Below are 15,972 nucleotides of genomic sequence, written 5' to 3' on the forward strand. Positions count from 1 at the left end.
TTAACGTTTTTAAAAGTTATGTTTTGTATGTAATACATTAATAAATTTTCCTTATTTGAAAAATGTGTTAACATTACATACAAGTCTCCTTTGATTTCCTCTAACCACCCAGTCTCAGTCCTTCCCTCCTCATTCCAGAGGAGATATCTGCTTAAAGTTTGTATCTTCCTAGGGACGCCTGCCTGGCTCACTGAATTGGTAGAGCATGCAACTCTTGATCCCTTGGGGTTTTGAGCTCAAGCCCCATGTTGAATGTAAAGATGACTTTAAAAAAGAAAACCTTTAAAAACATTTTTTTTTAAATAAAGTGTATGTGTCCGTAGACCTTTTCTTTACATTAAATAAAGGTTTCTGTTTTATTTTTCATAAATAGGTATCATGTTGTGTTTATCATTACACAGCCTGCTTTCTTTCCATTTAAAGCTATGTCATGGAGATCTATCTGAGTGCCTATAGAGCAACTGCTTTTTTTTTTTAATCTGCATATTTCATAGTGTAGAGCTAGCATGGTTTATTTAGCAATTCCCCTATTGATGGATATAGCAGGTGCTTACAGTTTCTTATTATTATGTGCTCCAGTGAGCATTCTTGTCTGTCACCTTGTGCACATTTGGGAATAAATACTGAGCAATGAAATTGCTGGGTCAAGTTATGTGCATTTTTGGATTTTCATGGGTTTTGCCAAAAGCTGTCCTTTAGAGTGACTCTGCCAATTTACCTTTCTATTGAGAGCATGTGGTGAGGACCTGGTTCTCCCCACACGTGCAGCTGTCTCACAAAAGTGTATGGCCATGTGTGGTCAAGTGGCAACACCCATCTTCCTCAAGTGCTTCCCTTTGGGCGTGAACAGGAAGACGACTTCCTATCACAAAGCTAAATTCCCGAGATAAAAACACCCAGGCCCCATATTACTGGGAGGGACCAGTTTCATAGAGCAGTATGTGCAAACCAGAAAGGAGGCATGTGGAGCCGACTCCCCAGTCTGCAGCTAGCTCACAGAGCCTTGTCAGAAAGGCAGCAAACATTGTGGCATTCTATAACCCTCTGGGCCGCCATGGGCCATTACAAAACAAGAGTTTGGAGCAGGTATCTCAAGGACCCCCAGTTTCACGGCTTTATAAGCTGACCAGGCCGACCCAAGGTGTCCAGTTTTGTTTGAAAGCAAGAAAAGCCTTGCCTAGGGTTTAGCCATAACTTCCTTTTTCGGAAATGGACCAGCACACCTATCCCAGGAAGCCAAAAAAGCAAAAATGACCCACTAGTTTGATGGGCTTTAACAGCCTGCCTTTACTGCTGCCCAGTTCCATAGAGGAGGTGGTGAGATCAGTGGCCTGGGACCCATGTCAGCCCTGTGCCTGTCCTGTGGGACCATGAGCAGGCCACATGAAAGGGTCTGATGCCTAGGGTCTTTGCTTAATCCAAGTTCGAAATCAAGGAAAGCTTCTCTTGCGCCCATGCCCACGTGACCTGACCCTCAGAGAAGTCCTGACTGGCTCCCTTTTGGTTGTATTGTTCAATTAGATTTTAGGGCATTTTAAAGCAAAGCAGAGTGAGCCCCAGCAGGAATCCAAACCCTTATCTGGGGAAACTCATTCCCTTTCTTTTAACTCAGAAAATTAGCAGCCTTCATTTCAGCCCCCTGCCAGCCCCCCTGACTTGCAGTGAGTCCTGGGCAGCTTGGACAGCAGTCTCACTGTCCAGTGCTTGTGGATGGGGCCTGTGGCAAGTCAGTCAGTGCTCTGGTTAACTGCCTGCTCAAGTCTCTAGCACCTGGTTAAACTTTTACTCTAAAAACCAGGACATGATTTTGCGAAAGGTCAAACAGCTCTGTGAGTGTTTGCCAAGTTTCAGGTTGCTCAAACCTCAAATTCCCTCCCCTTTACCAACCTCACTTTGAAGTTGAAAAGCAAATTGATTAAATATACATTTTAGGAACCTTCCGATTTGCTTCTTAAACTAACAGAATTGTAAACTTTTTTTTTTAATGGAAGGATTTTCAACTGTCAGCAGGTATAACTGGAACCATATGTCAGCAGGGACCAGGGGCTTTTCCTGGTTTTAGGATTTGTAAATTCTTATTGAAACGGAAGTAAGCAAGGCAGGCAGCTGGGGGCCCCCTTGACAACCTGAGCTCAGATCTCGTTTTAATTAGAAAATACAGATAGTGTCTGCTGAACCGAAGGCCTCCCAGAGCTCCTGTCCCAGGGCGAACAAAGATTTGGTTTATATCCTGCAAGCCTTCCCTCTTTGCAAATTACAGAGCACTTCCGAGAGGAGCTGGAATGTTGATTTCTAGATTATGGATACTGCAGCCTACTCCCTCCTCTGTCCTCTTCCTCAGCTAATCCCCCCCAAATAATTTGCTTTTCTTGGGGAAATATTTGTTCCCTTCCTAGCGCAGATGGAGGATGTTCATGTTGGAAAGAGACAGTAAGGAAGGCCAAGATGAGAAATGAGAATAGATGGCATCTCCAGTGGGCTTGTCATTTTCTCCATTTGGACTTCTAGTCCCTTGAACTCTGAGACACAAAACCTACATCAGATCAGCCTCTGAGCTGTTCTGTTTGACAGTGGTTCACGTGTATAATTTTCTCCCTAATGTATTCTGCAAATGGTAGAGTAGAAATATCAAATGAAAGACATTGCCAGACCCATTGCTCCCCCACCCCCATTTTTCCCCTGCCTGGTGTCATTTGAGCTCAGTGAGTCTCAAAAAGGCCATGATCACGATGTCAGCATCTGGAAGTGTCCCCGCTGGGACTCTGAGCCTGACCCACAGCCATGATGAAGCAGTGGTAGGACAGTGGCAGCGGGGGGTCACACATGCTCAGATGGCAGGCACTCCAGCCCTGGATCATTCAGTGATAAGCTTGCTCTTGTTCAGGGAGCAGTGGCTGCTGTGTGCCATGCCTCCCATCAGCCCCCTCACCCCCACCCCCAGCCACACTCCAGTGATAGGGCTGCTGCCGCAGTCCCTCTGCGGGCATCACATTCCTGGCAGCTGAAGGTCACTCGCTCACCCTGCCAGGGCCACTGCCATAAGCTGCCATTTACCAGGCAGACAAAGGGGGATTTTCTCTTCCCCTGGGTTTAAAGGCCCCTTAAATGCCTTACATTCCAGGAGTTGGGAGAGAGAGACGGCTCCTGTGGTTTCTAATTAAACCCACAATTTAAATAACAATTCATGTAACCCCAAGGGTTGAAAGAAATGCTAACCTATCCCCTCCCCAGAGAGGTAGCTGGGTGGCCCTGGCCAGGAGGCTGAGGACTTGTCCTTTGCCAGATGTGACCAAAGGGGCAAAGAACTCAACAGAGGTCACAGTGAATTTGCAGTAGAGCTAAGGTGCTGTGACAGGGAACGGGTTTGATAGGTTCCTGTTCTTTCCCCACTAGGTAGTGTGCCCCTCACGAAGCTTAAGAAGTAAGAAATGGAAGGAAAAAACTTCCATGTTTACTCTTAGTCCAAGAATGCTTACCCTCCTCCAGGGAACTTGTTCTCTGAAATGTTCAAATCTCAGATTCTGGCCCACTCCTAGGACTCCCCTTCCTGCCCCGACAGCCTACCCTGAGGTGACCCTGTTGGTTTGTGGTAGAACTTTGCTGTCTTCTTAAATAAAGGGACAAATGAGGAGGCCAGGAGAGTGCCCCTAGTAGTCAGGGGCTCTGGCTGACAGTCTTGGTCAAGCCCTTTTTCTCTCTGGATCTTAGCCGATCCTTCCCTGAGCTGCTTTTGTGTTTTCGTTGGGTCTGCCTGGGGCCATGGTCATGTTTGCAGTGCGTTGATCTCACCAAATTGTTGTCTGATTACCCAAGGCATGCTCATGTTCCAGATTCAGGGCAGATGGAACGCTGAACGTAATTATCTCTAGACAAGCACTTCTAGGCCTCAGCCAGCACCAGGAGCCTGTCAGCATCTCTAAGCTCTCTGCTATCTCATTTCCAATTTTCCTCCATTTCCATTCCATTCCATTGAGCAACTCACATTCCCCAAGGGCATCCTCCTGGTTCTTGCCTTTGTGCTTCTCTACCCAGATACCCTTCTATTCCCACGGGGCTGTGTCTGGAGCAGCCAGGCTGCATGCACAGGCTCAGAGGCAAGGAGCACTGCCAGTATGGGTCTTTTTGTTACCCCTACAAGAATTGGAACTCCCAGAGGACAGGCACCAGCTCAGTTTCCTGTCTCCAACTCCCCACCTCCTTGCCGGTATGATGTGGGTACCATTTATGTTTGTTAGAGCGAAGTCTGGCTGTGAATAAGTGAAACAGAAAGCCAGAGGTGGACTCACACTCCTGCCATCTTGCTCCTTACAGGTGACCATTGCTGATGACTATTCTGATCCCTTTGATGCAAAGAATGATCTCAAGAGCAAAGCAGGAAAGGGAGAGAGTGCTGGCTACATGGAGCCCTACGAGGCCCAGAGGATCATGACAGGTAAGCAGAGCTGCTGGCATAGGACTTGCCACTCAGCAGGGAGGCAGAGGGGACACCGCCTCGGTGGTCCCCAGCCAGCCACAACAGAAGAAGGTTTGCGCTTTCAATGTGTGGTGGTTGGAGGGCAGTGCTGTGTTGAATCTTCACTGCACTTCACCAGCTCATGTTTCCTTTACATTAGGAAGTACCTGGCAGGGCGCAGTGAGAGGCCACATACAGGGTACCAAGTATCATTAATCAAGTTAACCCCCTGAAATACATGGGGAATTTCTACTGAAGAAAAATACAGGGCAGCCTGGGTGGCTCAGCGGTTTAGCGCCACCTTCAGCCCAGGGTGTGACCCTGGAGACCCTGCATGGAGCCTGCTTCTCCCTCTGCCTGTGCCTGTGCCTCTGTCTTTCATGAATAAATAAGTAAAATCTTAAAAAGAAAGAAAGAGAGAGAGAGAGAGAAAGGAAAAGAAAAGAAAAGAAAAGAAAAGAAAAGAAAAGAAAAGAAAAGTAAAATACAGCATTTGAGATAGAAAACTTACTTGGAGCTTCCTAGCAGCCAGGGCAATAAAAGAAGCATACTCTGTCACCTTGCTTTCAGTACCTACTAGAGGGAGGTGGGTTAGATTATTGGGGACAAAATTATCTGTTGCCCCATACCAGGGAATCTTTGGCATGTGGCTAGAAGCAGAATAAAGCCCCCTGGTCTCTGGCAAGTTTATAGAAAATACAGAGACTTTCTGCCTGAGGCTGTTTTCCTGTTGGTCCCTGACAACAAAACTTGTGCAAGCAGTTGTATGGGACCCAGAAGAAAGTGGCCGTGTGTGTGGTATCCTGAGGGTCTATTTTCATCAGGATAATTCTTGGAGTATCTTTTTTTTAAATTTTTTTTAAATTTTTATTTATTTATGATAGTCACAGAGAGAGAGAGAGAGAGGCAGAGACACAGGCAGAGGGAGAAGCAGGCTCCATGCACCGGGAGCCCGATGTGGGATTCGATCCCGGGTCTCCAGGATCGCGCCCTGGGCCAAAGGCAGGCGCCAAACCGCTGCGCCACCCAAGGATCCCCTTCTTGGAGCATCTTTAAGGAGTGAATGGTAATTAGGTTATCTGTCATCTTGGACAGACCCTGGGCATGAGCAGGGCAGTGAGGGGAAACCACCTATGTGGGTCCTCCTGAGCCAGGAGACAGAAGAACAGTCGTGTGAGTTGGCCCCCTCTGACCCCATACAAGGCAGGAACATGAAAAAGGGCACTACCACATGGGTCTAGAGTACAAGATGGTGTCCAGGAGCAGGTTGGGAGCCACTCTGAATTTTGAGGCCTAGTGAATTGGTGCCTTGTGTGTCTTGGGATTTGGGGTACAGATGCTACTTTTCTATGGCCCTCTTATTGTTTGCTTGGTGTTATGTCTTTGAGCACATTCTCTTGTTTCCTCTTGCATTAGAACAATGAAGAAAGAAAGCAACATTGACAGCACTTAGTGTATGCTGGACCCGTGCTGAGTGCTAGCTCATGGGGCTGCAGAGACCACATAGGATAGTTGCTGCGGATTTAGGTACAAAATCAGATCCTGCCTCTAGAACTCTGCCTTGTGTTCTCCTGTTCCTAGATCCTGACGGTCTGGCCATCAGTATGTTTGGACACTTTGTAAAGGGCTGAGGCAGGGAGCAGTTGGGGCAGACTTCTGCAGGGCCTCATGCTATCTCCTGATCTCTCCTGGCATAGAGGCCCCTGTGGGCAGCATGAGGCAGAGGGCTGGGGCTGGGGTCTGATGGAGGGGATCCTGGTCTCCTCGACTTTCGGAAGCAAGTCTGCTGCTGGAGTGTTCTTCACCTCAGGACTGTGGTGGTGCCTGCCCCCACTGCCACATCCCATCACCTCCACTGGGCTTGGTGAAACATCAAGCTCTGGGGGAGCACTAGGGGCGTGCCAGCCCGGGGCCCCGTTGCAGCCAGTCTTGCATTTGACAGGCATTGGCCTGGGGTTAAAGGAGTGGTGGTTACAGGAGTGTCTTTGGGGTACTCAGGCACATTTAGACGCCAGGCAGTAAAGGATCTTCAAGGTCATTCAAACCCAACAGCCTCACATGATAAATGGGGAAACTGAGTCCACAGAGGGAGAGATACTTGCCAAAAGATATGTAGTAAGTTGGTAGCAGAATGGCAAGTGTGGCCTGTGCTTGGCAGGGCAGTCTGTGGGGTGGAGTACAGAGGAAGTGTATGTTTATGCTAGACGCTGGGGTATCCGGGACACAAGGAAATGGCAGGAACCATCTGAGGCTGGAGCCCTTGCCAGGTTCCAGGCTCTGTACCGGGCCCTTTGACATACATACTTTAAGCCTCACCATGTCCCTGCAGAGGAGGTGATGTCTCATTTTACATATGAGGGAAACAGGCTAAGTCGCTTTTCTGGGGTCACACAAGTAGAATTGACTTGTGTCACTGCAGAACATGGGACTAAAGTGGAAGGAGACATCTGGGAGCTCAGACTTTGTGGATACTGCCTGGTGTCTTTTGAATGGAGCCGGTTCCTCCTGGGGGTGGTTACAGACCTCAGAGTAGCTGATTAGCCACTCAGCTGGATAGAACTGTCCTGTGGGACTTTGGCTTTTTGATGAGACACACCCACAGCAGGCAGGTCCAAGGCAGGGCAGATTGCTTTAATTAGAGATCTGTTAAGATCTCATGCATTCTGTCTCCAAAGAGGCATCCTTATGTTTGCTGCTCGGGACTTTTTTCCTAGCTTAGAGGCTATGCCCAAATTTACTCACATTTTCTGTTTCTAAGGAAGTAGGTGGTTAAACAGGACGTTTTCTGGCTGTCACGACCTCACTACAGCTCCTTTTGACTCAAAATTCTTTGTGTGGAACGTCACCTCTGTGACTGATGGCAGGGCTGGGGGGCTGGGGTGAGCCAGTGCTGTGTAAATGTTCCAGGAAGCAGCTCACCAAGCTGACATGAAGGTCCCCGGGAAGAAGGGGCAGTGGAGCACAAGGTGGCACAGAGCAAGTTACGTTCAATCTTGCGGGTGACCTTTATTTGATGCCGTAACATTTATGTGTGCACACAACTTCTAGGAACAGGGCAGGCACCTTTCGTAGATAAGAATAACTCTGCTAGTAGGAAGAACATACCCTCTCTGCCCAAGATGGCATGCCTCTCTGGGTGCGGAAGGAACCCAGGCTGGAGTCAAGCAGATCTGAGATGGTCAGTTGCCACCTGAACGATCCTGGGCCTCAGTTCCCCTTGCAAAGCAATAGCCATATGGCAGGTAGTTGGTCACAGTTCTAGCTACTTTGGGCTGCAAACTGGCTGTGTGACCTTGGGTAGCATATTTTGTGCCTCTGTTTTTCACTATATGTGGCATGATGGGTCAGTAATGACAGCCACAGCAGTGGGGGCCGCTGCTAGGCTCTCACATCCATTGGCAGCACTTGATGTGAATTCTTGTTGGATCCGCACCATCACTCTTTAAACTGTAGTGCCCATTTTGCTGATACAGAAACTAAGGCACAGAGAAGTTAAGTAAGTGGCCCCAGACAACCAGCTGGGTAGTGAATTGTGGGGCTGCTTGCTGAGGCTCAGGTATTCTGTCCAGGGCCTGTGCAGGATATTCTGTCCAGGGCCTGTGCAGCCCTGGGGTACCCCAGCTTGATTTTCAGACCCTACCCCAGGGCAACTGACCTGGCCTGTGATTAACTGATGTATATAGCAGTTGGGGGACAGGGGAGTGCTTTGAGGAGGTGTGCTTTTATGAACAGAGAACTCAGCTGGGTCTCATTGGCTGTGGCTGCAAAGGAGGGTGGGGAGAAGCATGCCCATTTCCTCAGGGCCTCCTCTCACCTCTTCCCTCTGTCTGCCTTAGTTTCCTTCTCCACAGACTCCTGTGTGTGTTCATCCGCAGGAGTTAGGTTCTGGCTCCCAGATGCTCATGGATTGCCTGGACCTTGCTCTCCTTGCTCTCTGCCCTCATCGCCTCTCTCATCCCAAAAGCAGCTTTGGAGTTGCTCCTGAAAACTCCAGGTCTCTGTGAAACCCAGTGGGGAAGCTACTGACCCAGTTCAAGGTTTCCCTTTCATGGGTTAAGAAACTGGGGTCCGAAAAAGTCTTAATCCTTTTGAGATATGACTAAATATGAAGTTATCCTGCAAGGCCTTCTGTTGCCCATCCCTAGAGGGATCAAGCAGAGGCAAGACAGCTCGCATTAGGAGATCACAAAGGTAGTTAAGTTGTACATGGGTGGTTGGCTCAAGCCACCTCTGAGGTCTGTGTCAGCCCTAAGCTCCTAGAGGTCTTGAGTCACTGTGCATTGCCTCATCATTAGACACCCAAGACTAGCCTGAGACCGACTTTGAGTAGGAGAGGATCTGGTTGGGGCTAGCAGCTTCCCTTCTCACTTATGCTTAATCTCTTGAGGGCCACAGTGTCCTTATTATAAAATAGGGCACACAACACTGATGTGAGTCTCAGGTGGAAGGCAGCTTTGCATGTGGGTGTGAGATTGTTACTGAGGAGTAGAGGGCCTAACTTGGGCCTTCACTTGGTATTCTATGCTGTTGAGTTCTCTGACCCTTTTCTGTAAGGGCTCCCACCCACCTAGACCAGCAAGACAGTGGAGCAGGTGGTCCTTGGGCCCGCTGCAGTGCATTTAGTCAGCCTGGCCTGGAGCCCTTGCCCCCACCCAGTTGTGCTGGAGACTGAACCATGTAACCTAGGCAGATGTTGCCACTGCCTCCAGGGGTATCCATGAAGCAAAGAGACATGCACGGACCTGGGTGGTCGGTAGTGGGTGCACAGAGATGAGCGAATGCATCTCTAGGAGCTTGAAGGAGGAACAAGGACTTCTAGTCTGGGCAGTCCAAGCGAGGTGGGAGGTGGGAGGGGTAGTGTTGAGAGCTAGGCCTGGCAGCCCAGGCAGAGGGAAGGGCTGGAGCAAAGGCATGGAGGCATGGGTTCTTTCTGCTAGAGGAGTGGCAGGAAATGAGGCTTTTGATAGGATAATGATAGGAGAAGCACATGGGGCAACAGCTTGTAAAGACTGTTTGGATCGTGAAGTCCTAGTTGGCCTAAAGGCACAGAATATTTCTCAACTGGGACCCAAGGTAGTGGTGGTGACTGGAATGGTGGTCATTCATTTTTACGGAAGGCTTCTCTGTGTGCTGGGCACTGCTCCAACAACTTAACCGTGATTAGCTCATTTAATCCTCAATAAGGAGCCTATAAGGTAAAGGTACTTCTGTCATCCCCATTTTACAGACAAGTCTACTGAGTCTCAGAAAGGTTAAGTAAGTGGCAAAAATAGTGCTCCTAGCTGCAGCTAAAACACCCAGACATCTGTCCTGTGCTCCTAGAGGGTCTGCAGAAATAACGGGGAATTGTATGCTTACTTTGGCCCCCTTTTAGGAATGATTCCCCCACCCCAACATCCTTTATAAAATTGTGCAAAGTATCATTTCATGGGATGAATCACATAAACATTAATTGAAAGCATTTTCCCATAATTTTTATTATTATAAGCAATTACACATTAAAAAGTCTTAAGCATGTTTTTATTATTAAGTCAACTTTATAGCATAGTAAGAAGAATTTAAAAGAAAGCCATTTCACACAGAACCCCACTGCCCTGACATGGCTGATTTCCTGGCTCACAACTTGCCTGCTGCCCTTTTTTCTCCCCCTTGCTGGTAGGTACCTCCAGGTAAAGCCAGTCACAAATTTTAAAGGCAAGGTGAGGATAGCCTTTTGTATCTTTTCACGCTCTGGTACAGGCTCTTTTAGGGGCAGCGTGCTTTCTGAGAATAGTGTTGTGTACCACGTTCAAGTCTCTGTTCCAGCTGTGGCCTGTTTCAGGAGGGTGTGGGGTGTGGCTCTGCCCTGGTCTGCTGTGTGACCTGAGGCTGGTTGCTCCCCCCTCTCTGGGCCTCCATTCCCTCATTTGGAAAAGTAGATTTTGCCTTCCTCCCTGGGAGTCATGAAGGCCTTTATACACAATCAGTTTCCCTGCTTTTGTGGTCATAGTGGGCTTCTCCATCCTGGTCAGATCTGTGCATCCTCCACCCCACTCCATTACTTCCATGTGGCACCAGCTCAGGTCTTGCCAGATGTGGGGAAGAGCTGGCCTTAGCACCCTCCCAGGAGAATGCATACTGTCCTCTCTGCTCTCAGGACAGACAGGGCTGGGAGCTACAGGTCTGCACATGAAAGACTAGCAAACGCTCTTCAGAGAAGGGAGCCTCTGAGTCTCAAGTAGGTGACAGGCCGATTCTGGCTACCCTGTCTGAGATTTCCACCTCCCTCGTGTGTCGGACGTCATCTCTGCCCCCCTGGTTCTGGGCAGCACTGTCCTCCCTGGCTCCCTGTCCTTCTGGTAGCTGTGAAAGTAAAGGGCTTTTCTGTCTGGGCCCCTAAGTCTAGGCCCTTCCCAGCTCTGCAGTGCCCGTGGACTCTGCTCCCAGGTTGTCTAAGCATTTGTCTCTTGCTCACCTAGCCTGCTCTGCAAAGCTCTGCTCCCCAGAGCCATCACTCCACTCTCACCCTCTGTAGGTCCTTCCCCCTACCCTCGCTCCCCCAGCCTCCCCCCAACCCAGCTCAACCGCCTTCTCCCCACACTACCACAAGCTTCAGCCTGCCCTGGTGGTTACGGTTCTCCCCTAGCTGGGAGGTGTCAGGGTAAAACTGTCTCTGAAGAGCCACCCTTTCCACCCAGAATCCTTTTCCTACTTGGGGCCCATATTGGAGCTCAAGCTGGTCAAGGTCACACATCAGCAAGCTGCAGAATGGGTCTCCCGACCTCTAATCTAGGGCTCCTGGGCCTTGTTTTGAAATGTTTTGAAACCTGCCCTTCCACCCTTTTGCCTGGCTTGTCATGGGTTGTGCAGAGTTCCCTAGCTGGTCTATCATTTACCAGAATGACTTACCTACTGGACCGGAAGGAGATAATCAAGTGTAAATAGATTTTGTGTTAGTCACCCTATGACTTTCCTGTTCTTGAGAAACAGCAGGACTCACACACCCAGCCCAGTGGCGCTCACCTGCTGAGCTCCCCAGCGAGGGGCAGGAATGAGAGCAGGGGGTGAGGACCCTGAAGCCTGGGTTTCCATGGTGACCATGGGGCCCACTCTGGCAGCTATTCTCCTGTTCTCTCACTCCACACACACCTCTCCCTTTTGACCACCTCCCCCCACCCCCAAACACACACTCAGCCAGCCCACTTTTTTTAGGAAAGTTGGTAACAGGATTGGCAGGCCTCAGAAGGTTTGACAGTCATCAACAGCACACCTGCTGTGCCCAGATATTGATCCCTGGTGGCGCCCCCTCCCCCCCATCACATGGAAGAGATTGTAAAGGACTGATGTTTATAGTATAAAACCGTTAAAGAGAAACAGTCAACAAAACTAAAAGACAATCTGTAGAATGGGAGAAGATATTTGCAAATGACGTATCAGATAAGGGGCTAGTATCCAAGATCTATAAAGAACTTATTAAACTCAACAGCAAAGAAACAATCCAATCATGAAATGGGCAAAAGACATGAACAGAAATTACACAAAGAAGACAAATACACATGGCCAACAAGCACATGAGAAAATGCTCTGCATCACTGGCCATCAGGGAAATACAAATCAAAACCACAATGAGGTACCACCTCACCCATGAGAATGGGGAAAATTAACAAGGCAAGAAACAACAAATGTTGGAGAGGATGTGGAGAAAGGGAAACCCTCCTGCACTGTTGGTGGGAATGTGAACTGGTACAGCCACTCTGGAAAACTGTGTGGAGATTCCTCAAAGAGTTAAAAATAGACCTGCCCTACGACCCAGCAATTGCACAGCTGGGGATTTACCCCAAGATACAGATGCAGTGAAAAGCCGAGACACCTGCACCCCAATGTTTATAGCAGCAATGCCCACAATAGCCAAACTGTGGAAGGATCCTCAGTGTCCATTGAAAGATGAATGGATACAGAAGATGTTGTCTTTGTATACAGTGGAATATTCCTCAGCCATTAGAAATCACAAATACCCACCATTTGCTTCAACGTGGATGGAACTGGAGGGTATTATGCTGAGTGAAGTAAGTCAATCAGAGAAGGACAAACATTATATGGTCTCATTCATTTGGGGAATATAAAAAATAGTGAAAGGGATTATAGGGGACAGGAGAAAAAATGAGTGGGAAATATCAGTGAGGATGACAGATCATGAGAGACTCCTAACTCGGAAACGAACAAGGGGTGGTGGAAGGGGAGATGGGCGGGAGATGGGGTGACTGGGTGACAGGCACTGAGTGAGGCACCTGACGGGATGAGCACTGGGTGATATACTATATGTTGAAAATTGAACTCCAGGGCAACCTGAGTGGCTCAGTGGTTTAGCGCCACCTTCAGCCCAGGGTGTGATCCTGGAGACCCGAGATCGAGTCCCATGTTGGGCTCCCTGCATGGAGCCTGCTTCTCCCTCTGCCTGTGTCTCTGCCCCTCTCTCTCTCTGTCTCTCATGAATAAATAAATAAATCTTTTAAAAAAATTCGAAAATTGAACTCCAATAAAAAATTAATTAAATAAATAAAAAATAAATAAAACCATCATAGAGGAGTGACACTGGCGAGAGGCAGAGGAAGGGGTAGTACTGTCTCCTGAAGACTGGTGTAGACTGCACAGAGAAGGTGGCATTGAGCACTTGCAGTCTTAACTTTCAAAAAGGCCTTTCCTTCCCTGACCCTTATCTTAAATTTCAACCCATCCTAAACACTTCTGACCCCCTTTTTCTGTTTAATTTTGTTCCTTAACCTTGGTCACTATTTAGCATACTGTGTATTTTACTTATCCTTTATCTTGTTTATAGTCTGTCTACCACTAACATGTGGGCTTGACAAAGGCAAAACTTTGTTCCCTGCTGGCACCTCAGTACCTAAAGTAGTACCTGGCATAGAGTTGGTGCTTAGTAAATAGCTATTGAATCCATGAGTGTGCTAATTAATTCCAGGGACCAAAGGGCTAGTGTACAGACCTGCTGGGACCCCCTTAGGATTATCAGAGACCTCCCATCCTCCCTTGAAGGTGGCCAGATCTGGAAAGTCTGAATTTAACCAATTGCTGAACAGGTGGGGAGTTGAGAGAGGAGCTGACTTGGCCTTTGGGTGAGAGTCAGGCAGGAGACCCTTGTGTCTTGCTCTTTCTTCAAGACCAATTCTGTCTCCATGTTGGAGGACTGCGTTGGGGTGTCTGGTGGTGCCTCTTCTCCCTGCCATCCTCCCTGGGCTGAGAGCTCCTTGAAAGAAGGAACTGCATCTCACCCATCTTTGTATCTCTTCTGGGCCCAGTGAATATCCACCAACAGAATGCCTGAGTATAGGAATAAAAGTCTATATGGAGAATAAATGAAAGAAAAGGAAGCAGACAGTAAACAAGTAACCACTGTAAACAGCCTTTCCCATTTTGCCAAGAACCACTTGCCTGAAGTCATAGGCCCTTAGTGAACAAGGTGTGATGCATTTAACCATTGGATAAGTGTTTGTGGGCATCTACTATGTGCTGCTGGGTACATGTTCTGAATTCTAGGGGTCGTGAACAAAACAAAGTCCCTGTTCTCATGAAGCTTACACTTGAGGATGAAGGGGACAGTGTTATCAAACTGTAATTCCCACAAACTCATTTCTGGGAGTGCTGGCACAGGAAGGTCTGTATCTAAGACACTGCCACCTCTGGTCACAGCAGCTCTAGGTTACTGAGGCCTAGAAGTTAGAGGCTTACTCAAAGTCAAGAGCAGCATGGAGATTGTCCCCAGGACCCTGGCCACTTTCAGGAGGCAGAATGGTCTCCATGCTATCTGTGGGGTTGAGGGGTTCTTCTTTGGCCCAACAGCTGGGAGCTCTGTTCCTCTCTCTTACTAGCTTTCGTGCAGGCCAGGACTCTGGGGGTTGCCATGGACCTTTTCAGAGCAGTGAGAATTGTTCTATGCTGCTGGCACCCACCCTCATGGGTGTAAGGGCCTATAATATTCTGGACATTTGGCAACAAGGGCCCAGACCCTTAGGAAAGTACCTCATAATCCCTTTTCTTTCCTGAAAGTTCTGAAAGAAAACTGCATTCTGCCACAGGAAGAAAAAAAGGAAGGAACCTGAAATCAAGGAGCTTACCTGCCCACCCTGACCTTTGTCTTTCAGAATGAATCCCAAAGAGACATTAAAAGATCTGATGGCGGGGATCCCTGGGTGGCGCAGCGGTTTAGCGCCTGCCTTTGGCCCAGGGCAAGATCCTGGAGACCCAGGATCGAATCCCACGTCGGGCTCCCTGCATGGAGCCTGCTTCTCCCTCTCCCTATGTCTCTGCCTCTCTCTCTGTCTCTCTCTGTGACTATCATAAATAAATAAAATTTTAAAAAAATAAATAAACCCTTTAAAAAAAAAAGATCTGATGGCACAGAAACTGTTGATAATGCCTGTCCAGAGATAGATTCAGAGAGACTCATGTGGATGGGCAGCCAAGCTCCGAGTGTCCTTCAGCCAGCCAACGGCACCCTGTGTGTGGGACAGACTGCGGAGGCTGTGGCGAAGCACTGCTCGTTCCTGAGCCAGGGGTGTAAAAGCATTAGGAAGTTGTTCAGGAAATCATGCCTCCCTGGGTGTGTAGGATGGATTAGAGCCGAGAGAAGCAAGAGGCAGAGGGACTGGTTCTGTGGTTGTGTAGCTACAATAGTCATCTAGGCCAAGGGGTGGGGTGAAAGAGCTTGCCAGCCATTGGGGTGCAGTGGGTAAGAGACAGGGAGGAGCTGGAATCCCAGTGAGTGATGACAGAGTCAGTTACCCCAGAAAGGGGAAGATAGTTCTTGGGGAGAAGTCAGTGGGTTCAGATGTGGGTACTTTTGTGTTCAGGTGTTCAGGAGGTGCTGGAGTCAGGTCAGAGGGAGGCCTTGAAGTGCTCCAGTGGCCTGGGGAGAGGAGCTGGTTTGCAAGGGCTGTCCAAGGAGACCACAGGCCATGCTTCCTGTCCCTCCAGAAATCTGAAGAAGGAGATTCAGTGATTTGCCCCACACCCTATTATTTGACTAATTAATTAGTACCCTCCTGTAACTCGGGCTCAGGCTGGCTTTCTGGAAGCTTATAGAGATGACAGAGGGCTGTATTTAAGGGCACCTTTTGTAGATGATGCCAGGAATCTCCCTAAGGCTCTGGGAGGAAACGGTGTGATTATTTCCATTTTGCAGATGAGAAAGCTGAGTCATGGAGACAGACTGGAACTGTGCCCCCTTCTGAGCTCCCCTCTCCCTGCAGGGCCTCTGTCTGGCTGTGTGAGGGAGGGATTCGGAGTAACAACAGGTTTGCAGGGGGAGGAGGGGCAGCCGGGAGGTTATGCTGTCCTCCCACCTCTGGGATAACTTGGCAGGTGCCTGAGGTTTAGTCCCTACCCCCACCCCAATGTCCTCCACCTCCTCCTCCTCCTGGGTAGTACAGCCTTTCAGCTGTCTTTCACCTGGCTTGGTCCAGGTGTTTTAATGTGGTTTACTGCCTCGGGTTCTTCCCCCAAACAGGTAGCATGAGCATAAAGAA

General features: G+C 48.8%; 1 protein-coding gene across 1 annotated transcript in view; it reads left to right on the plus strand.

The window, feature by feature from the left end:
* SHB (SH2 domain containing adaptor protein B) overlaps nt 1-15,972 on the plus strand; it is a 139,782-nt gene that overhangs the window by 46,924 nt on the left and 76,886 nt on the right. The window contains exon 2 of the mRNA XM_041761379.1: nt 4,312-4,432. Coding sequence (XP_041617313.1) covers nt 4,312-4,432 — 121 coding nt within the window. The remainder of the gene's footprint in view (nt 1-4,311; nt 4,433-15,972) is intronic.

Source organism: Vulpes lagopus, chromosome 7, assembly GCF_018345385.1.
Source record: "Vulpes lagopus strain Blue_001 chromosome 7, ASM1834538v1, whole genome shotgun sequence".
Lineage (NCBI taxonomy): Eukaryota > Metazoa > Chordata > Mammalia > Carnivora > Canidae > Vulpes > Vulpes lagopus.